Genomic DNA, 23968 nt, shown 5'->3' with positions numbered 1-23968 from the left:
CTGCCTGCTTGTGCTTTGCAGTTGTTATGTTACTAGGTATTTGTTGAGCGCACGGCTACTCCCAGGAGTGTCCCGGTGCTAGACATAGGACCCGTAACTCAAAACCAATTCAGCTGAAGAAATGGCCACAGAGAATATTAAAACAGCATTGCCTTTAATTTGCGGCGGAAGCACAGAAGATCCTTTTCCTGGCGCAGATCAATAGGGAGTTTATTCCATAATGAAGATACCAGAACCTGAAAGGAGTGGCCACCCTGTCGTGAAAGATAGAACCTGGGCGTATGAAACAGATGAGCAGAAGAGGACCGCAACAAACGTGTAGGCACGTAGTGTAAACAGCGAGCTCTTAAATAGGGTGCGCCGATATTATGAGAAGCCTTAAAGGCAAGGACCAGAGCCTTGAAGAAAATTCTTTTATGTATTGGCAACCAATGTAGTGTTCTCAGAAGGGGGGGGGGGGGGGGGGAGAGTATGTGTGCGTCAGTCAGCAAGAAAAATCGCCCGCGCAGCAGCATTCTGAGCCACCTGGAGACGATTAAGAAGAAATTCCGGTAGACCCAGATATAGAACATTGACCTAGTCGAGACGAGACCGGTTCAAGGCCTGCACGACTATCCTTCTGTGAGATTGAGAAAGCAGGGGAAGAAAGTTCTGTAACATCCTGAGTAAACCGAAGCATGTGCCTACCACCGATTGGACCTGGGCATTCATGGAGAGTTTACTGTCCAATTTAACCCCCAGGTTCTTTACCGTGGTAGCCAGATTGGTGGGCGGGGGCATGTTAGATGGCCACCAGTCACGCCAATTTCCATCAGGCGCTCCGCCGAAGAAAATCATTTCAGATTTATCTGAATTGCATTTCAGGTGATTGGTGTTAAACCAACTGAAGACTGCTGAAATGCAGAGCTTAATATTATTCCCATCAAGGACTTCATCTCTGGCACATGTAAATAGCAGTTGAGTATCGTCTGCATAAGAGACGATACTGGCGCCGAATGATTCAACCAACGTTGCCAGAAGAGCCACAAACACATTAAAAAGTGTAGGGCTCAGGATGGAGCCCTGAGGGACTCCAACAATCATAGCTTGAATGCGGGCCTCAAAAGGAGGGGACCAAACAGTTTGCTGTCGGTGAGATAGGCCCGAAACCACTGCAAGGCAAGGTGCCCGATACCGCACCTCCAAAGACGATCTAAGAGAAGGTCATGGGGTACGGTATCGAAAGCTGCAGATAAGTCGAGTAGGACCAGCACTGCTCGTCCGCCCTTATCCAGAGTGACTTTAATTAATTCAGAGGCCTCAAGGAGAGCGGTTTCAGTGCTAAAATTAGCACGGAAGCCAGACTGGCTAGAGTGTAGGATGTTGTTGGATTCTAAGAAATCTCCGAGGATGTGATTGACATACTTCTCTAAAGTTTTGGATAAGACAGGGAGCAGTGAGATGGGTCTATAATTACTCGCTATCAAGGGGTCAGCGGAGGGTTTTTTCAACAAAGAATTTTACCCAGCTTCCATTGCTCCGGGACAGTCCCCATAGAAAGTGAGAGATTCAATATCTTGTTGACAGCAGGGTTGATTATCTCAGCAATCGATACCAGATTTTTGCAGGACAGGGATCGGTAGGGGAGCCAGATTTCAGGGCGCGGAGAGATGTAGAGATTTCTCCAACGGAATGGCAGGGAGATGTGTTAGGTGGTTTATAGTGGGGGGAGGTTGTTGGAGCAGCCGATCCAGCTTTGTGTCATAGTTGGAGCTTGTTGCATCAAAAGAGGCTTGTATAACAGAAATTTTATTGAAAAAAAATAAAGCAATCTCATCAGTCCAAGCTTTGGTAGGGGAAAAAGGGTTTTTTATGACATTAGGAGAAGTAAAATCTTTCACTACTTTGAAAAGTTCGCCACATTTGTTACCAGCTTGCTCAATTTTTTGGTTAAGGAAAGACATTTTGGCTGTGCGAATTTTGCAGTAATATGCTTTTAATGCATTTTTATGAGTTTGCTTTGCACAGGAGTCATAGCCCTGTCGCCATGTCCTTTCAAGATGTTTACAATGGCTTTTGATTTTCCTAAGGTCAGCCGTAAACCATGGTGCGGTAGGTCTACCTCTGTTAGCAACACGAATTTGGGAAGGGGCCAAATTATTCACACAAGATTCGAGCCAGTTGTCAAAAGAAGATACGTCAGCAGCCAGATTGTCATTAAATGAGGGGGGGATGTAATTTCAGAAAGGTTCCTACGGCCGCCGTGGTCATTGATTTAAAAGATCTGAAACTACTGGTGCGTGGGTGTATAAGACTTGGCTGTTGTAGCGGAAGAATCTTTAATGCTAAAAGTCAGTAGGTAATGATCGGACCAAGCTACGGGGGAGGGAGCATCCATTTCAATCGATTTATTAGAAAAAACTTGGTCTAATATGTGACCCTTGTCATGTGTGGAATGGGTCACATAAGGAGAAAGATGAAGCATATTTAAGGAATCTAACAGTTCAATTGACTCCGGGTTGAGAGGCGCATCCATGTGGATGTTAAAGTCCCCTAAAATTAAACAGTGTTCATATTTAGTAACCAGGGGAGAGATGGCAGGCTGCAGAACTTCTAAAAAACCATTAGCCGGCCCCGGTGGCCGGTAAATCAGAACCCCAGCGATAGATGACTGTGGGGAGGTTTTAAGAAGAAAACTCATGCTTTGCGAGTTCTCCAAAGCCAATTTAGGGAGTAGGGAGCAGGAGAGTGAGTTTTTATAGATAATTGCAACTCCTCCACCACGTCCTTCTGTGCGATCACTCCTTGCGATTAGGTAGTCAGATGGAATGGCATTGGCAGTTACCAGTGACCATGTTAAAAAAAGAAAAAAAAAGCTGCTTGGAAATGTCTAGCACCCTATGTTCTGAATGCAGTTTCTTTAAGCTTGTTTCTACAGGAGCAGTTCCCTGATTCACTGTATCCTTGAGAGACATTTCAGTATTGCGTGGACCTTGTGTAAAGGCTTTTTCTTTGATCATGAGAATGTGCCATGTCCGCCTTTGCGATTTCTTTGTACCGTTTAGTCTTTCATGTCAGCCTGGCTGCTCTGTCAAAATTAATGTGCACTAGTTATTGATGTATTTGCAGGCACTGTGTATCCCAATTACTTGGACACACAAGTTTTGGGCATGGTGTTTACAGGGCTGAGGAATGGTTCCCAGTCCAGACTTGTCACTGGTTCATTTAATTGATTTAACTGGATCTGTATGTTGGGCTGCCTCCCTCCCCACCCACTGGTATATTTCCTAAACTGGATCACTGTTATGGCACAACACTACAGTCCCACATCCTCACCTACTCTAAGCAGGGCTTACTGTGGAGGCACTGCGTCCGCCTGTAATCGTAGTGTTCTTAGGTAGCCGGAAAGAGATGTAACTCTCACAGAAATCCTTAAAGAAAATAGACATGTTAGAAATCTTTGTCAACAGAAGTTTGCTATATAGCAACTTTTTCTTTGAAATGTATTTTTCCTTTGTTTTTTGCAGCTTTATAGCTTTTGCCGACTAGTGTCAGTTCATTGGATCTTCAGGTGTAGCTTTTGTTAGTCTCCTTTTCTGCATTCTCACATTGTTTCAGCATTTCTGACACATTCAATACCCATGCAATGCTGCCCTTATATTTTCACCTTTCTTCCTCCCTTCCCCCATGATTTCATAAGCTACTGATGAACTTGTTTGGTTTTTGTGTTTGCAGAGTTTACATCCCCTGTATTTATGTGCTGAATAAGATTGATCAAATCTCCCTGGAGGAGCTGGACATAATCTACAAGGTGCCACACTGTGTGCCCATCTCTGCTCACCACCGCTGGAATTTTGATGACTTACTGGAGAAGATATGGGACTACCTTCGTCTGGTGCGAATGTAAGTGGTACAGAGTGTCAGTCTATGTGCACCGAATGGCAGAGGAATTTTGGCTGAGATAACTGTACATACAGCTGTATCTCCTTTTGCAGACCACACATGTAAATGACTACCAGAGTAGGGAGTCTCCAAAAGGACCTATACCAGCAAGCACAACATGAGGATTCAGTGGCAGTTTTTTTTTTTTTGTTAGGACAAAGAAAATATTATTTTTCTCTAGGGCCTGGAACATGGATGATTGCTATGCCAACCTGGCTTCCCTTTTCAGTGTGATGTTTTATCACTTTCCCTGCAGATGTTTTTCCTAAACCATTTGGAGTTTTTGAAGCTAGTGGTCAGAACTTTTGAGAGATGAATAAATCTACTTGCATAGTCTTGATTTTCTAACACTTGCAGACTGTTAGAAACGGGGTAGCGTGGTGCAGAGCGGGTGGGCCAAACTCCTGAGGAAATGTGTTAAGCATCCACGCAGCACACACAGGCGACACACGAGGCACACTACAAAAAGAGACCACACCAGTTTAGGTGAGAAAAACGGCATGTGTATTATGCAGAACTGTGAGAAAGTGGCTCTGTATATACTGTTCCTTAATAGGTACAGGGGGTACAGAGTCCACAGTCCCCCAGGGTTTGACAGAGGCTAAAGTTAGATATAACCTTACTCTCTAAAGTGGTAGCTTGGTCGAGCAGTAAGGCAGTATCAGAGGACAGTGTAAAGCATTTGTTGTACACACTCGGTCAGCAAATGGTCTCACACACTCAATAACTGAACTCTATGCCAATGGTTTATATATAAAAAATATATGCTTGTTTTATTTTAGAACCAGCAATTGGATTTAAAATATACTTTCTCAGAATGAGATGTTTTATATAAATACTTTTGCAATATGCAATTGACTTTTGTAAACAGTTACAAGTGGTTGCAATAGGCAACTCTATTTTAAACACAACAATGCATTGAGCTCAATGGAAATTTCAAGTTTTTTTAGGATTACTTTTGGAATTCCAGGACTGGATCCTAGATTCAGTCCTGGGTCAGTACTTAGAATCAAGTGATGAAAGTCGACTTAATTACTGTAATGATTTTTAAACAATATTTAGCTATTTTAAAAGTTGGCACTTAGAAAATATTTCAAAGAAAACAGTCAATGATTCCCTATGGAAGAAAATTCAAGTTGCAGGTACAGTATGTTCTCGTTACTTTTGTAATCCAGTACTGGGTGCCTAGACTCAGTACTGGGACCTTTATCCAAAACAGGTAAGTAATTACGGTCTCAGATATTATACGATTTTTAAAGAATATTTAAAGATTGCAGAAATTGACACTTAGAAGAAATTTCACAGAAAAACAGTCAATGATTTCCTATCGAAGAAAATTTGGTTACGGGTAAGTACAGTTGTAAGTATTTTTCAGAGTCAGTGCTGGGCACCAAGATCCAGCACTGGGAGCTCACCTAAGAGAAGGTGAGTAATTTCGTTTTCGTTACTCGGCTGATTTTTGGTGAATATTTTAAGATTTGAAAAGTCCACACTTAGAAGAAATTTCAGGAAAAAGCCACTCAATGTTACCCTATGAGGAAAATAAAGTTATCGGTTTAAAGGTAAGTACTCGACTGGCAGAGTTGAGGTTCTGGGCATAGACTCAGGGGTCCCCCAGGGTCAGGTAGGTACAGTTGGTTCACCCTCAGCGACTCTAGGGCGGCCGGGTGCAGAGAGAGTTAGGCCCAATGTTATCCTATGAGGGATAGGGGGGCCTTTGTTGGTGGCTGCTAACTGGCAAGCCACGCGGCTGTGGGAGCTGGGCTCCTGGTCACTTACTCAGGGCAAGTGGGGAAGTAGGTAGGTGTAGAGGTTGCACTGCCAGGGCCACTCGGGCGGCTGGGTGCAGGGTGCTTTTGGGCCTTCGGGCGCTCAATTGATTTCAATGGGAAATTTCCGGTTTAGAAAGACTGCAAGCTCGGAGACGAGGATTCTTCAGGTGCCACCATCACTTCGAGAGGTAAGTTGGGTAGTTGGAGGATAGGTAGGTACCCTTGGATTGGGCACAGGGGGCCGTGGGGCGCCGCGTGCAGGGGTGCCTTTTGGTGTTGGGAAATCTTACCCTCTGTTGATCGCAGTAGGGGGGCACCTTCTTCTGAGGCTGCAGGCTTCTTCAGGACTGTCGAAGGAGGTCCTTGCGTGCCGGATTCAGGGTCACAGTCGCCGTGGGGTCGTCCTCGTGGTCTTTGTTCACGCCGGCAGTGGCCAGGCTTGGCTGGTGCAGAGTGTGCTGGGTTCGCGGTTCCAGGCTGCTGCCAGGGATTAGAGGTAGGTATTGAGTAGAGCCTCTACTCATGAGAGTCCCAGGGGCTTAGAGCCAAAAGGTAGCCAGGTCCTCCGGGGTTTGTGAGGTTGCTGGCCACAAGAGATGCCGGGTTGGAGCAGGAGCAGGTTCGAGGGTCGACAGGCTGGTAGGGCTGGGGCCAAAGCAGTTGGTGTCTTCCTCTTCTTAGCAGCTGCAGGGCAGGTCTTCTTTCTTCTTGCTCTTCTTTGTAGTTTAGAATCTGGGGAAGGAAGGTTCAGGGTGTCCCTAAATACTGGATTTAGGGGTGTTACAGGTAGGTGAAGGGCAGGGACCAATGGGTCCCTGTCCTGGGGTGGGTACACCCCCTATCCTGCGCCTCTCCTGTGGGAAGCGGGCAGTAGCCTAGTCCTGATAGGGTAGGGCTTCCCATCTTCAAGATGGCGAGAGCCCAGAGATGTGCTTCACCTCGCCTCCCCCACCTGAGGGGTGGGGTTGGCAGGCTGGCACGTCCCCTGTCCTTATTTGGGGTTTCCGGGCAAAGCTTCCCGCCAGAGTGGGGGGTTGCAGTGGCCTGGGGAAGCTCACAGAGGCGGCATGCCTTTGAAGCTTCCCCCTGCCCATCCTGGGGGAGGAGATTTAGCACCTCGCCCAGGATGTGCATTGTTGCAGGCCCAGGAGAGCAGGGGCTCTCCCACCCAGGGGTCCAGCAACATGTCTGCTGTGTGGCAGCCTAGGCAGCATCTGAGCTGACGTGGATTGTAGGTTAGGTTTAAGGGGGCATCTCTAAGATGCCCTCTGGGGTGCTTGGTACATTAAATCCCACACTGGCATCAGTGTGGGTTTAATGTGCTGAGAAGTTTGATACCAAACTTCTCAGTCTTCAGTGTTGCCATTATGGTGCTGTGGAGTTCGTGTTTGACGAGCTCTCGGCACCATGTACTCTTAAATGGCAGCACTGTACTTACAGTGCATAGGAATGGACCTGGGTACTGTAGGGGCACAGGGCTCCTGCGCCCACACCATTGGCATAAGGCACCCAGCTAGAGGGGTGGCTGATGTATGCCATGGCAGTGTAGGTGATGGGCATGGCACATAGGGATGTGTCATGTCGACTTTGTTTTTGTCTTGCACCCAAACACTCAGCCTGCAAAGGCAGTGTGTGTGTGTAAGGGTACAGGGCCTCTAATGGTGGCACAATGAGTGCTGCAGCCCTTAGAGGCCTTCCCTGGTCACAAGGCCCTTGGTACCTAGGGTACCATTTACCAGGGGCTGACATGTGGCCAGGGTTTGCCAATTTGGGTTTTGTTTGTTTTAGGGAAGGAACATAGGCCCTGGGCACCTGATTGGCAGGAGTCCAGGGCACACTCAGTCAAAGTACATTCATCAATTCAGCAAAAAGTGGGGGCATACCATGCAAGAAAGATGGCACTTTCTCACAAGAACACCTTGTAGAACCATCACAGGTGCATATACATTGTGCCAACTGGCACTGGGTAGTACTTTACATGGGGATTATTTACAGGGCAGCGCCAATCGGTCCGCTGCCAGAGTCATCACAAGCACAGGTAGAATAAATGCGAGTCTCAGTAATAAACGTAAAGCAGCCAGTACCTCCTGGCCAGATCAGGCACTTAGCCACAGTGCAACTAGCCTTAAGCATAAACATAAAGCATCACATGAGACATCGTCATGAGCATAAATGCATGATGCATGAGTCATAGGCCCAGTATTCATAAAACCAGCAGTGCAGGCATTAGGGAAAGAAAAGCATTATCACTCGGCATAAACCTGTGGGCATAAACATGTGAGCATTAGGCCTACCAACAGTGTAAGGCATCAGGCATAGTCATATTAAAATGAGGCTTGAAGCATGAGGCATTATCAGTAAGCATCAACACATTTGCATAAACACCATCAGCAGTGGGCATGCCAAAAACCTTATTGGCATCAATGCATTGGGAGAAATACATTAGGCATCAACCTTATGGGCATAATTGCATTAGGCCTAAACAGGTTAGCATTGGCAACAATATTATGCAATAAATCATATGGGGCAATAGGCCCCGCCAGCATAAACACTGTTCACCCCAATCGGGGGCACAACACTCTGAAACTGGCCCCAGGCCAACTGGCCTCCCTCCGGGGCTCAAATGCCCTATGTCCCGCAAAGTCAGGGCCGGCTGCAAAAATAGAAAAAGCAAAGCGCTGGGGCAGGACAGGAGTGTCTCTCACTCCTCTCTCTCTTCTCCGGAGGAGTACAATGCCCCCCAATACGTTGCAGCTGCCTGCGCACTCGCAGGGCAGCTGGGAGTCAGGCCCAAAAACAAGCACTGGCACCACTGCGCAGTTGGGAGCCCAACTCCGGGACCCCTGAAATTCACAGTGCTCCCCAAGGTTGCAGCTGCCCGCTGTCAGACGGGGCTGCTGTAAGGTCAGCACGGGCACCAAGGTGCCCTCAGAGCGGCACCCGGGGGAGGCAAGCACCGACAATGTGCCCCGACACCACCCCCACCAAGCTGGGACTGAGACCTACTCACCGGGCTCTCTGGAGTCCTTGCGCAATCTCTGGGCACCGGCACTGTGCCCCGATAGGCCCCATCCTGCTGGCAGGCGATGGGGGCAGCCGGAATGGAGCACGCACTGCTCCCGCTTCTTCGTTGGCTGCAGGGTTCTCTCTGGCAATAACGTGGGGAGTCCCAAAGGCCTTCTCCGGGGGGGGGGGGGGTTAAAATGCAGCACACAGGAAAGTCGCGCCCACGCTCCTCACCTCCTTCTGGGTCACAGCTGTAGCGCTCACGAGGCGCTAGGGTCCTCCCAAGTCCAGGGACCCCCAGAATAAAGTAGCGCTCTGGCAGCACAGCGCTGCATTGACAATAACCAGCTCTCCCTGGCAGCATGCGCAGCAGGTCCCACGCACCTTCTTCTCTTGGGCAGGTGCTTGAGGCAGCGCTCCCTAGGCGCTAGAGAGGCCCAACAGCTCCAGGGACAACAGACAGTGCTCCTCTTCTCTGGCAATGTAGACAATAGTGCCCACGAGGCGCTAAGAAGCAGGAAAGTCCATCGGGGCTGGGATAGCGCTGCAGCCCTCAGAAGGCGTTAGACAGCAGGAGGAGCCCAGTCACTTGAAATGTAGCGCTTACGAGGCGCTAGGGGCCAGGAGACAGTTAATGCAAGGCAAGAACAGTCATCCTCCATTACGATGGCAATCCTGCTAGCACAGCAGTCTCCACTCCAGCAGAGTCTCTCAGTGGCCCTGTGGACAGTAGAGGGAAACAAATGGGCTCAGGGGCCAGCACACAGGCCCTTGCGGCGGTACCACCTGGCAGAGTGTCCCCTCTCAATCAAGTCCACGTTCAGTCTGAGCACATAGCATCTCTACTGCACTACCTATACACCCCTCCTCCCAACTACCAGAAAGGGCTGGAAGCTTCTAGAAGGTCCCTGGCAGTTCCAGCCTCAACTGTCACTGTGGGGGGAGTGTAGAGCACCTTGTCACTTCAAACACTAGACCCCCAACCCACCTCAGGAAGGCGGCACAAGCAGACAGAAATGGCGTCCATTTTAAAAGTGACATTTTACAAAGGTGCATTTCTACAATGGTGGAAATAAAGGTGCGTACACCATTGCACAACATTTATTATTTTCAGTTCAGACACACCATGTCAGTAAAAAGGCTAGGGGGGAAAAGCGAAAAATTTTAGGACAATAAGGGCCAAGTCCAACACCACCCCCTCCCAGCCAAAAGCCAGGATAGGCCGTTCAATGCCTTGATGGGCTTCCCTGCTTGGGGCGAGAAAACGTGGGCGCAGGCCCGCAACTGCAGGGGCACCCGCAGGTTCTCCGCCACTCTGGAACTCAATGGTTCCCTCTCTCAAACCTCCCTTGACCAACTAAGTCACCCCACTGGCACTCTCTAGTCGGGTGCGGCCAGGACCGGCCCCTAGGCCATCCAGATGTCTCTTGCCTTTGCGGTCTCACAGAGTGGGGGGCAGTAGCCCCAGGCCCGTAGTACCCGTTGGCCACTCTCCTTCTCCTCCTTGCAGTTCCAAACTGCCACTGGTCCCTGGGGTCCGCACCCTCAGGCTGACCAGCCATCAGGGGCGAGGCTCTCCTCCCCCTACATCTCCTTCTTGGGTTCCTCACCCACCTCCCATGCGAGGGACCCTCAGACCACCACTCTCTCCCCAGTCCAGAGCCTTGACCCTGCAACTGATTCACCAACCTAGGGTCTAAACCCTTAAGCTGCACCGGTGCCAGAGGCGAGACCTCCCTCTGCACCCCCTCCCAGAGTTCCGCACCCTCCCAACTGGAGTAGTACCCCTGGAAGATAATTCTGGGGGGACACTGCTTACAGATGTCCCACCCGCCAGGTCAGGCAGTACCTGTCCCTGGCCTCCCAACCCAGGATCTAAGCCCTGTGGCTGAGCCGGTGCCAGAGGCAAGACCTTCCTCCCTCTGCACCCCCTCCCAGAGTTCCGCACCCTCCCACCTGGAGAAGTACCCCTGGAAGTCAAACCGGTAGGGACTTTGATTACAAGTGCCCCTCCCTCCAGGTCAGGCAGCCCCTGAACCTGGCATCCCAGCCCAAGATCTAAACCCTGTGACTGAGCAGACCCCCAAACCTCTGGAGCTCTGATTACAGACGCCCCTGGTTCTCCTGACACTAGGGGATCCCCTTCACTGGACGGCACATCTGGACAGCCTAGGCTCCCAACCTGGGGCTCCCTTATGGAACTCTCCAGGCCCTGAGACTGCGGTTGGGGCACCTCAGGACAACTCCCCGTCTCACTCCTTCCTGTAGATAGGACGTGAGGCCCTACAACCCTCTCACTTCCCTGGGACCTAGCTGGGCTATTCAGCACCTCTCCCACCTTGCTGGGTTGGAAGATCCCCGTAGGCATTAGGGAAAAACATTAGGCATAGAGACATTAGCATAGGGCATACGCATGTGAGCACAGAGGCATCATCAATATGAAAGCATTAGGCGTACCCACCTTGGCTCAGGCAAAAACCTAGAAATAACTCTTAGCCATAGAAACACAATTATGCAGCCTACCAGCTTACGTCACCTTGGGCCTAAACTCCTGAGGCATAAAAGCAAAATCATTAGGCATCAGTCATGAGGTATCCGTCACATTGGGCATAACATAACCTTGGGCATAACATTATGCATATAAGCACATTATACTTCATACCCACACAAGTACCTTGGACCTCTCCTCAATGTGAACATCAGGCCTACCAACAGTGTAAGGCATCAGGCATAGAATAAAAACATTAGGCAAAAATCCCATTAACAGTGGGTATAATATTAGCGTAAGTCAGAGCAGGCCTAAACAGGTGCCTGGGGTATTTCCTTAGGCGTGAAAGCACATTATGCATTTTATCAGCATACATGGTGCAGAAAACACATCATGCCAAACATCCGTAGTGCGTCATGGGAATACCACCTAGGTGTATAACCCACCATGCGTCCCAAACCATATGCCCCTCGTGGCAGCTGCCCACTGTCCAGCGGGGCAGTTGTGCAAAATAAATGCAACGCTGTCCGTGGGATGCAGGACTAAGAGTCCTGGGGGCTGGAAAACAGTTGTAGCACTTCACGAGGCGCTAGACAGCAAGCAGAGCACAGTCAATGCAAATATAGCACTCTGGCAGCACAGCGCTGCAGGACCCACGCACCTTCTCCTGGGCAGGGGCTGGAAGCAGCACTCACGAGGCGCTAGATGGCTCACAGTCCCAGGGTCCCACCAGAGGGAGTAGCGCCCACGCTGGGTGGCAGGAAAGTTCTTAGGGGCTTGGATAGCGCTGCAGTCCTCACAAGGCGCTAGGCAGCAGGAAGAGCCCAGTCACTCAACATATAGCGCCCACGAGGTGCTAGGGAAACATGCAGGGGGGCTCCCTCATCAGACGTCAGCTGCAGGATCCACGCTCCTCCTCTCTTTAGGGATGGAGATATAGCGCTATGACAGCACCACGCTGCAGGCGTCCGCTCCTCCTCTGGCAATCAGGAAAGTAGTGCCTCCCAGGCGCTAGGGAGCTGGCGAGGATCCAGAGTTCCACACAAGGAAGTAGTGCCCACACTCCTCACCTCCTGGGAATACAGGCAGTCAATGTATAGCGCTCACGAGGCGCTAGGGCAGCAGAGCAGGCAGGCCAGGCTGGGCAAGATCAGCAGACAGTGGGCACTCATCAGTACAGGACAGCAGCTCCTAGAAGCAGTTATCTCCCATAAAGTGGCTCTCCTCCTGACATAGCAGTCTTCACTCCAGCAAAGGTTCTCACTGGCCCTGTGGACAGCAGAGGGGTACAGATGGGCTCAGGGGCCAGCACACAGGCCCTTGCGGCGGTACCACCTGGCAGAGTGTCCCCTCTCAATCAAGTCCACGTTCAGTCTGAGCACATGTCATCTCTACTGCTCTACATATACACCCCTCCTCCCAACTACGAGAAAGGGCTGGAAGCTTCTAGAAGGTCCCTGGCAGTTCCAGCCTCAGCTGTCACTGTGGGGGAAGTGTAGAGCACCTTGTCACTTCAAACACTAGACCGCCAACCCACCTCAGGCAGGCGGCACAAGCAGACAGAAATGGCGTCCATTTTAAAAGTGACATTTTACAAAGGTGCATTTCTATAATGGTGGAAATAAAGGTGCGTAAACCATTGCACAACATTTATTATTTTCAGTTCAGACACACCATGTCAGTAAAAAGGCAAGGGGGAAAAGCGAAAAATTTTAGGACAATAAGGGCCAAGTCCAACACAGACTATCAATGAACGTCTCACTCTGGCTCTGTTCAGATGGTTGAGTGAAAGACATGGTAGCTTTGTCCAGGTTACTGAAATACTTGATCAGATGCTGCTGTTTCGAGGCTCTTGGGTCTCAGCACTTCCTAATTATCCAATGGATGTCATCCAGCACCCCTGGTCAAGATTTTTGGTGACACTTGAAACATCGAATTAAAATGTTATTGGCAATTGGTCACCTTCCTTCATGGTGCCCAAATCATTAATCCATCAATAATTGATTTATTCATGAGTTTCAACACAATCCCCTATGACTCACCATCTCAGTGTTTGGTAGCGTGAAGTTATTGTAACATTTATATTATGGTTTCTATCCTCGATGGGTTGCTGAAGCACTTGCCTACATGAGTAACAGGCTACACTGTGTACGGTTTAAGTTTTGACCCTATGTGGAAAGTGCCCCATGTCATGTGTGATGACCACTGAGGTGAAGATATTGTGTTATAGGACATAGCCCTAAGCAGTGTGATATAAGAAGTGTGAGAGTTTACGGTTTTCTGTAACCTTTCACCTTTAAGCAGCTCCGCATGTCCCTTGATGCAGAGTAAGTTACTGTACAGTTGTCCATTCTGAGATCTTTAGTTTACAGTTTATGGTCCCGAGCAGACATTGGTTGGGGGGAAGGTGAGGTGGGAAGAGCTTATGGGATTAACTTTGTTATTATTGTCTCATATGATTGTGTGAGATGTCAAGAAGCCTTCCTAGTATGTAGCTATTTGGGCCAAGTGTGCTGGACTAAATTAGAGTCCCCTGTTGGCCAGTGGTATGTGATGGATGTCTTAAGTTATTCCATGCCTGTTCAAGTGGTGATTGGTAGTTTTTCTGTGGACTTGAACAGTACTGGGTGATGGATATGTAACGTATCTGTCCTTCGTGAGTATAGGATTCTCAAGCTGTTTAAGGGTGGTGTTGTGCAGCCTGTTTGAACTGTTATGATATTAACATTAGTTGGGACCGGGAGGGTTGGATATGAATTGACATTACTATAATACTTAAACTAGACACGGCCTAAGCCTTCATAACTTACCTTGGCATAGAAAGTTTTTTACTGGTTGAGCCAACATGAGGCTTGCCCTGGGCTTGCAGTACCAAACCAGGGTCTGAAAAAAGTCTATAAAAAGGAGAGGGACTGGCTACTGGCTAAGATCTGCGGGCTACTCCTATCCTCTGGGGTTTGCCTCCCGCAGTCTGGCATTGTTACAGCTGGCATGCAGCTGTTAGTGGTTTGTGGAAAGAGAATGGCGAGTCTCCAATTACCATACAGAGAGAATCTTGATGTCATTAAAGGCCTCGGAGGCTAACATTATTCAATAACCTTTTAATGCTGCCCCAACATGCAGCTCTTTTAGGAACATACACTACATTGTGAATAAAAGCATATAACCAGTGGCTTAACAAAACGTGAGGGGCTTCCCTGCAAGATATGCTGAAGGGGCCCCTCACACTCAGATCAGTAGGGGCTGAGGGGGCCCCCCTCCACTATGGGTTAGCCTGCCCCACCCCCTTGCACTGCGGGAGCCTTTGTTATGCCCCTGCATATAGCTCCATGGTAACTAAGTATCTTCCACTTAAAGCTGTGATTCAATAAAACAACAAATCCCACTTTGCTTTGTTCTGGAAATTTCCAAAAATTGCACTTGGCTTGGTTAGTGAAAATCTCACAGCAAAGAATTCTCTGGGGGAAAAAAATCAAGTGATACCAATAGGAAAGAATGCAAGTAAATATTCATTACCTCTGTGAGGGACAAGATTAATAATCCGCATAAGCAATATTAATGCATAATCCACAAAAACTCTTACAACTTAATCATTGTAAAGTAATGCATGGGTGTGGTGGTTGGGCACATATGAGTAGCAATGAGGAAGATGCACACAACACAACAGGTTATAACAGTTAGCCTCCATTGTCTTTTTTTAAATTTATTATTATTATTTTTTTATAACATTTTTATTGAGAACAAAATCCACAACATAGCAGCATCCATGACACTTAATCGGCACCTACACAGGCAAAGTATACATTCAGGCATTGGAGACGACAAGCGATACCCCCAGGGCAGTAAGCATTGAAACAAACCAGTCAGTAACATATTGCAAAGGTGGTTACATATACATGTTGGGATCAGGGGGCCCCCCGCACTCAGTATACGAGTGATGGCTTTAACCCCTTCGGTGCCACGCCCTTTCCCCCTCCTGTGCCGGGCGTTTCCCACGCGGGTGGGTTTCATGACTAGATAGTCTCGTCATGGGCACAGCGCGACCGTGCTCCATGACGAGACTATCTCGTCATGGGCACAGAAGAGGTTAAGAGTTCAGGTCACCGCACTTGTCCCCATTTTATCCAGGATAGCCTGTCTCTCCCTTCTGAGTTCCACCATTGGAGAAATACAGATGTCCCCTCGATACTTATTCCATCGGCCCCACTTGTGGTCCCACTTCCCAGGGCAGCCTCGACTCTTGTAGACCGTTTTCTCCGCCACCATAGCTATATCCATATCATTGGCCCACCCGCGCAGCAGCGGCATGGTGGCTACCCCCCACTTCTGGGCAATATTCCTTTTAGCAATGGCCCATCCCACCGCCGACCACTCCTGCTCCGCCTGGGTAAGGTCCATATCGTCCCACACATTAAGGAGGCAGAGCTGAGGAGAGGGGGCGATGGGCTTACCTACGGACCTCGCCATCTGTCGGGTGACTTCTATCCAGTACTGCTGAATTAGTGGGCAAGCCCATAGAATATGTAGAAATGTACCAGTCTGGTGACATTGTCGTAGGCAGAGCGCGTCCGGTCGTCTTCCCAATTTACACAACAGTGCGGCATCAAAATACACACGGTGCAGCACTTTGAGCTGAACCAGGCGGAGTCGCATCGGTATTGCTACCTCCCGAGGGGAAGCTAGTGCTTCAACCCAATCCTTGTCAGCCATGTCTCCCAAATCCGTCTCCCACCTGGCTCGTAATTTCCGCATTGGATCAGTACGATTATTAACCAACTTTTTATACCTCAAGGAGATGGCCCTGCGGTCCATTGGGTCCAGCAACAGTCTGTCCTCCAAAGGAGAGGAGTCTGGAAGGGGTGCACCACCGGGGAGGGCGCCGTCGATAGCATGGCTAATTTGAAGATATCGATAATACTCTGAGGGTGTGAGCTGGTATTTAAGCTGAAGCTCCGTGAAGGACGCCTTCTTGCCTTTAATCCATACATCCCCCACCGTAGAGATACCTATAACGTCCCATTTATCGAAACCAGCGCAGGTGCTCAGTCTCCCCAGACAATCCGGCTCCCAGAGTGGGGTGGCCTTTGGCAGCCGCCCATACCAACCCATGCGCCCCTGAAGCATGTGCCATATTTCCACCGTCCGGGCCGTGGGGCCAGTCAGGCCCAAATTTTTGGGGCTTGAGTACAATGCCCTATTATAACCTCCCTTCCCCAAAAGCCAGCGGTCAGTACGGAAGCTAGGATCATCATGAGACCCGAACACCCACTGGTTGACTGCGATCAACTGTGTTGCCTGGTAGTAAAGGCGTAAGTCCGGCAGTCCGATCCCACCGTCGTACCAGCCCATTGTCAGTTTTTGCATGGCGATACGCGGCGGCCCTGTATCCCACAACAACCCGATTTGGACCAGTTGATCTGGTATCCCGAGTGGGCCCCAAATATATTAAAAATATGGAGTACCTGACGGACCGAGCGCGCCGGGGAAGCCAGGTTCAACAAAATATCGTCCGCATATAAAGAAATACGGTCTTCATGGTCTGCCGTCCATTTAAGTCCCCTGATTTCAGGGTCACTCCGGATCCAGACCGCGAGTGGCTCAAGTGCCAAGGCAAAAAGGAGCGGCGACAGTGGACAGCCCTGTCTCGTGCCTCGGCCTAGGGAGAAGGAGCTCGAACGGTGATTGTTTACTGACACATGGGCCGTAGGCGAGTTGTATAGCAGTCGGATCCACCCTATCAACCGGGGACCCAACCCCCACACTGGCCAGGACAGCGAAGAGATACTCCCACGCCACCGTATCAAACGCCATTTTGGGATCGAGCGCAAGCAGGAGTGCATCTTCTTGAAGTGTTGCAGCACGGCCCAGTGCCCCGTGCACACGGCGCAGATTACGAGCAGAATTACGACCTGGCATGAATCCCGACTGGTCCGGGTGGATCAGTGCAGTGAGATATGGAAGCAGACGATTGGCCAGAATCTTGGCCTCGACTGTGATCAAGGAAATGGGTCGGTATGATGCACACTCGTCCTCTGGTTTACCGGGTTTGCGGATAACAACTATGGTGGCGGTACGGATGTCGGGTAGGAGGACGCCAGTCTCGTAGCACTCATTGTATAAATTCAGCAAGTGGGACGCCAGCTTCAGAGCCATCGATTTCATGAGTTCTATCGGGAGTCCGTTGGGGCCCATGGCCTTGCCAGACCGGACATCTCGAATGGCTTTTTGAATCTCCTCAATTGAAATGTCCACCTCCAGAGCCTCCTTATCTTGCTGGGAAACACAGCGCATGTCAATAGTGGCAAGGGGGTCTGCCGCCCATCGTGCCTGCGAGTTCTGCGGTGGAGTATATATTTGCTCATAGTAGTTTGCAAACGTTTCGGCAATGTGTTGAGGGTCCGTGATTAGCTCACCATCGGACCTTTTGATAGTGCCCACCCACCACGCAGCCAATTCCTTACGTTCCAGCCATGCCAACAATTTACCGGTGCGTTCACCCAGCTCATATATTCTGTGCCGGGCAGCTAGGGCGCGTTGGTTGGCATCTTCCAAGAGCAGTTGCCTATAGTCCTGTCTCTTGACATTAAGTATTTGTTGGGTCTCATGGGTAGGGGTATGCGAAACCCCGCGCTCGAGGTGCAGTATCTCCGCCTCCAATTCGCTAACTCGCCGCCTTCGTTCAGTCTTGTGTCCTACAATCGCGGACAAGCCTCCATTGTCGTTAATGAAATCGGGAGTTTCTCTGTATGGTAATTGGAGAATCGCCATTTTATTACAAGACTGGAGGCTACCATTATGATTGTTTTTAAAGCTTCCCTGAGCCACACTGCTCACATGCTCGACAGCATAGAGTAAAAGCTTGCAAAAGTGGAAGCACTCAACCAGTCTGCCGCTTTCAATATATGTGCAAGTGAACTTCCTGCCCAGAACACTTTACTGGCTGTTGCACCATGAGAAGTGTTCGCTGAATTTAGACAAAAATACCCCTGCTTTGGACATCACTACTCTTGGCCCATCTTGAAATAGTAGCTGTAGATACTGCTATATAGGGTTTGCTAAAAGAAATCAATAACTGATCCTCACCATCTCGTCTGAACTCGAGCATTTTTAGTTTGTAAACTTTCATGCAATTCACAACACACCGGTTCCTACAGTAAGTGATAGAGGGGTAAAGATGTTTCCAGACATTGCTTTGGTTATCTTCCATACTCTTCCATAACTCTAAGTGAATCCCATCCAGAAAATAAGACCTATTGCAGACCTCAAACGCCTTAACATCCAAGACTCTTCTAAAAGATATTAGACAGAGTAAAGTCTCCAACTCCAGTAATAACTGTCTTCTTGAAAGATAGGAATTATCTGGCCAAGAGACAAACAGGTCAAAAATAAAACCAGTGATCCATAATTAATCATACCCAGCCCTAGGAGGACGCCTATGTCTTACTCCCTTAATTACCTTGCAGATCAAAGTATCACTGCCAATAGCAGTCATTCACTAGAGAATGTCCTGCTGACATACCAGACATGTGACAGTTAACAGTTTTTTATAGGAGAGGCTTGATTTGAACAATTCTGTGCAGACATTTGCTTGATCTACCTCGAGCCTTCATAGGATCCAAATTCCGTTCCAGGTACCAACTACACCACTTTCTCCATACGCCTGTATATTATATCTCTCTTTTGTTCCTGGTGCCCATGAGTATACAGTAGGCTCTCAGCCTCTCCTAAAAGGCCTGAGTATCTGCCAGATCTCATGAAATCCTCTATAGGAGAAGGTTCATGTTTCCTTCTAACACAAGAGAATGCTCTTCCCCTTTTTGTCCTACCAAAAGGTCTGAATTCACTGGAATCAATCATGGAATTTCTAATGCCAACTCCATTACTCCCGGAAACCACACCTGTGTGTTCCAAAACTGAGTAACCAAGACGATGCTGCATCGCTCCCTCCGTACCTTTAGTAATACCCTCTATATTAGCGCAAATGGAAGAAACGCATAACAATTCTCTTCATTCCAAACCTGAAGCAAAACATCCACTGCAAAAGCCTTTGTGTCTGTCCTCCAACTGTAATAACGATCTCTGAAAGGTCTGTCTAACAAATGGATCCACCTGAAACAGACCCCACAGAATACTTGAAAAACACTGGATTCAGCTTCCAGTCGTTGAAATCCCTTAGAAACCTCAAGTTCGAATCTGCTAGTTTGTTCTGATGACCAGGAATAAACTCTGTTTTCAATAGAATCGTCTGACTCCCAACAGAAATATCAAATCTTTTTGGCCAGGTCCGCAAGTTGCTTTGATCTTGCACCCACTAAACGATTGATATAAAATACTGCTGTAAAATTATCCGTTTGGGTCAATACAGCACTGTTTTTTAGCGTGGCTCTGAAGCTCATCAAAGTGTACAAACTGGCCAACCTTTCCAAACAATTTATATGTAAGGAAAGTTCCTCCTGGGATCCATGGAATCTGCCCCTGCTGCCTCGTGAGCGATGCGAGTGACCTCTTTGCGGTAAAACTGCTGTTCACGTGGAAACTCCTTCCGTAACCCCGCTGGTAGTACTGGGACCTTTGATGGCCACAATTGCTGAACATGCTTCTCATATCAGATTGTGCTTATTGAAGGCAGAAAAGTTGAGATATATTTTCCTAGTGTCTTGATATAATTCTCTCCGAAGAGTAGACCATTCGGGTCCCCTTGGGTCTCCTGGTTGGCAAGGTGTCCCAACTTTGGGTTTATTCTCATTAGAATAACCCTCCTAAACTCTGCAGTTAATCCAGCATTGGCATTCCGGAGGAGGCCTGATGCCCGTTGGCTATAGCCACGGAGAAGTTCCGCATCCACAGGGACGCCCTTAAAGGAGGCCTCCTCTGTCAAATCCAGTATTCTGGCCAGTGGTCCCAGAGTGTCTAAAACTCTATCTTTATCCTACTTAAGGCATCACTCATAGACCTTTCTAGAGTCTCGCCCTGTCTTAAACAGGAAGGTCAACAACTCTGGATCTAAATTAGGCGTCATTCCTGACATGCTACCTAGAAATGTCCTGGGACACTCAGCTCTCATTAGATTACATGGCTCCTTATCAAGGTACTAGCAAATCCAAAACTTGATAAGACGTTACATGATCCAGAGGCCACCACTCTGACCCTCAGGTGTGTAATGCAGGTAGGATTGAACTTCTCCACACACGAAGGGTCTTTAATTGCCTTTGAACTAGAAGGCTGGTCCAGGTCCTCATCGAGGAAATCATTAATTAAGGCCTCTAGTGGATTAAACATATGTCAGCCTCTTCCTCAAACTCCATTCCAAATGGGTATTCCTCATTATCGGTTTCGAAACTGCAGTCTCTTGTGACATGAAGGTCACTCATTCTTTTTGTGCAGCGAGGGACACCCATACTAATTGCACCAACATGGCTGCTCTTACTAATTGTGCCGCTAAGGACACCAGGGTCATCTATAGCACTCAGGCTACCCAAAGATTGTTCTCACTCCTTTGAAGCGATCAGGCTGCCCACGGAAAGAACTTCACTAGTCATGTGTTTGGTCTTTTTTGAGATCTTACCTCCTTTCCCTAACCAAAGGAGTATCCTCCCCCTGAGAGAACCAAAGAATCCTCAGTAGGAGAATCCAGTTTCCTCTTACTGAGAATGGCTTCTACCACCTCCTTCAGGGATGACTTATGTTCCTCTCAAAAAAACTCATAAACCTATTTTCATTGAGGGAAGTATCGACAGTTTCCTTTTTTTTTTTTTTTGTTTTTTTTTTTTTAAGCTGTCTGTAACGATTGTCTCCTACTGGCTAAGCCAATTGGGATAGTCGCACTTCTGTTCATAGATATATGTAAGCGTGCGCACCTGGAATCATGTTTATTAGAAGGCCATTTCTCAAAAGCTTAGGTTTACTGTACATTTCCATGATACCACAACTGCCTCCATTGGAGATTTATTATTCAATCCTTAACAGTGTTTCAGTCCTACATCTCGCAGAGCATTTTAATTGGAGGCAGTGGGACCACATTTTGTTTACAGTTTTTGCATGTACATTTTTTAATGCTGGGAACCCCGTTAAGGTGCACAGGTAACCGAGATAATGCCTTTGTGCTTGCCTGGGTTAATAAGACCCGCTGGTCTTTCCGCTGCGTTTCGCATTTATGAGGTCCTGGGGGCACTTGATTCGTAATTGGAGTTCGGTCACCTTCAGGAAGGTGTGCTGCACTCTGTTGCCATGATTGATGTACATTTTAGAACAGTGACATTTCCATAGGTTCATTGCTCAAATTATTGATAAGACAGTCAGTGATAACTTTTAGGGAGTGCACACATTGGACCACAGAATAATACTGGTGGGGCCACCTACAAACATACATTTTTATAAATACATATATCTATGCTTGCATTTGCTCAAAGTCCACTTTATTTATTTAGTTTTAATAATTTTCTTTTAATTGATTTTGTACATCAGTTACCCATATAAGAAAAAGGCAAAGTTAGCATTCTATTCGTACATCACATGTCTTGTGCATTTACATCAGTTATACACCGGATCCCAACAGTATCTCGGAGGATCTTATACAGTGCGCAATTAACATGGTTTCATTTCTTGAGTACAATAGAGTGGGTACATGGCTTTAAAACAATGTGCAGTCTTACGACTCCCGCTCAACCAACAGAAATCAGCCATTGTATAACATTTTAAATTTCCAAAATCAAATCTTCTCATTTTATAACTAACTTATAAGAACAAACTTCCCCGACCCTCCCGCGAACCCAGCCAACACTTCCCATTAATAGTATATTCACATGCCCATATCATGTTCCTGCGTACACAGTTTCTCCGTATGCATTCCTGTTTGCACCCCATTTCTCTCTGTGATTGAAAGCACTGACATTGTTGACATGTGTGATCACCGCTTTTAATCCGGGGCCCGGCTAGGTGCAACTGTGCTCTCTCAGTATGATAGTATGTCAATCGCAGCATATTCCTCCATCAGTGTGTTCCAAGCCATAGATATTGGTGTTTTTCGCAAACCCCTATGCTCTTCTCTTTGTAGTTCAGCCACTTTTGCTCTTCCCCATCTGACCATTTCCGCATGCCAGTCCTGTAAGGATGGCGCCCTAGTGGCTTTCCAACGTGTTGTAATGTTCCTTTTAGCTAGGAGAAGCGCAAGGTTAGAGAACTTATGTGTTGGATTACCCTTCTTCCCATGCGGCCCCAGGCCCAATATACAATATTCCATTGAATCATTATTGCACACTGGTGCAGTGTCCTTCAATATCTGACATACAGACGTCCAGTAATGCCCTAATCTCGGGCAGTCCCATACCATGTGTATCAGCCCCACGTTGGGTGTGTGACATCGCGGGCAGGTGTCCCTCGTTCCCGCAAATATGGTGCATAGTCTACGTGGGGTCAGATAGGCTCTGTGTAGCAGCATCAATTGGATGAATTTAAATTTGGGATTACGAGACACCTTCTTGGTATAACCTATTATGGTGTCCCATTCTTTGTCTGTAAATTCACGGCCCACGTCTCTTACCCATTTGTCACGGAGTGGTTGCAACGAGATCGCCGCTACGTCATGGATACCCTGAGACAGCCATTTGGTCAGGTGTGCCCCATGTCCCATCAGGTATTGCATAGTAAGTAACGTGTTTGTAGCAGGTTCGATGCCCCCTTGGGTCCATGTATCCCGAATAAATCTAGAGATACTTGCATGTAATAGGAATATTCTATCGGAAGCTCCATGCTCACGCACGAAGGCTTCGTGTGACATTAGGACACCATCCGAACCGCCCCTATTGTAGTAATTCCCGTGTCAGCCCATGCCCGCAGGGTACGATTAGTAACTACACCTGTCTGTGTGGGAATACCCAGCAGTGGGATGGTAGGAGCATATGGTGGTGTTCGCTTTGTGTATCTCAAGGCGTGTCTCCAATATGTTATTGCTATTCGTAATAGGTGTGGTGTCGATGGTGGAATCTTGGCCCTGGGCAATAGGAGCCTGTGGATATCTCCGCGGTCCCATTCCCGATTTTGACATATCTAATTCCTGCAAATTACGACCTGCTAACCAATACACCAGCCATTGCAGCTGACTAGCGTAACAGTATGCCCTCAAGTTCGGCACCCCCAGTCTTCCTTGTTTTGTACTTAATTGTAGCTTCAGTAGGCCAATTCGTCTGCGTCCTGTGCCCCAAATCAGCTCTCATTAAAGAATTCAGCAATTTAAAAATCCCCGTTGGTACAAGTATAGGTAGATTGGTGAAATAATAAAGCAGTTGTGGCAGTAACACCATCTTGGTTATGGTGACCCACCCTGCCACTGATAGAGGCAGTGAGGTCCAGAACTTAAACTGGGGCTTGAGAGCATTTACCGCACGAGTCAGATTGCCATCTAACAAATCAGTTGTATCTCGATAGATCTGTATTCCCAAATACCGAAAGGTATCCGGCGCTATGTTGAACTTCCATTGACTAAAATGTAACTGGCCAGTACGCGTGGGGTCGTAGAAAAAATATGCATATGATTTGGTGGCATTTATCGAGAGGCCAGTAAACTCCTGAAAAAGAGCAAAAGTTGAGGGCAGAGGCTCGAAATTCATATCAGTGTCTTTCATATTTAAAATGAGGTCATCTGCATAAAGACAATGTGTTGTGTGACCTCTCACTATTCACTTGCACCCCATTAGGGAGCGGAGTCTATGCAAAAGGGGTTCCAGTGCCAAGATAAACAATAATGGCGACAATCGGGCATCCTTGCCTGGTACCTCTAGCCGCA

General features: G+C 48.1%; 1 protein-coding gene across 1 annotated transcript in view; it reads left to right on the top strand.

Annotated features, from left to right (window-relative positions):
• The window catches only part of DRG1 (developmentally regulated GTP binding protein 1), a 92041-nt gene that overhangs the window by 55121 nt on the left and 12952 nt on the right, over positions 1-23968 (top strand). The window contains exon 7 of the mRNA XM_085636227.1: positions 3715-3882. Within this exon, the coding sequence (XP_085492353.1) occupies positions 3715-3882 (168 nt within the window). The remainder of the gene's footprint in view (positions 1-3714; positions 3883-23968) is intronic.

The sequence above is a fragment of the Triturus cristatus genome, chromosome 11 (genome assembly GCF_964204655.1).
Source record: "Triturus cristatus chromosome 11, aTriCri1.1, whole genome shotgun sequence".
NCBI lineage: Eukaryota > Metazoa > Chordata > Amphibia > Caudata > Salamandridae > Triturus > Triturus cristatus.
The sequence above is the reverse complement of the archived record's forward strand: the minus strand, read 5'-3'. Positions and strand labels throughout refer to the sequence as shown.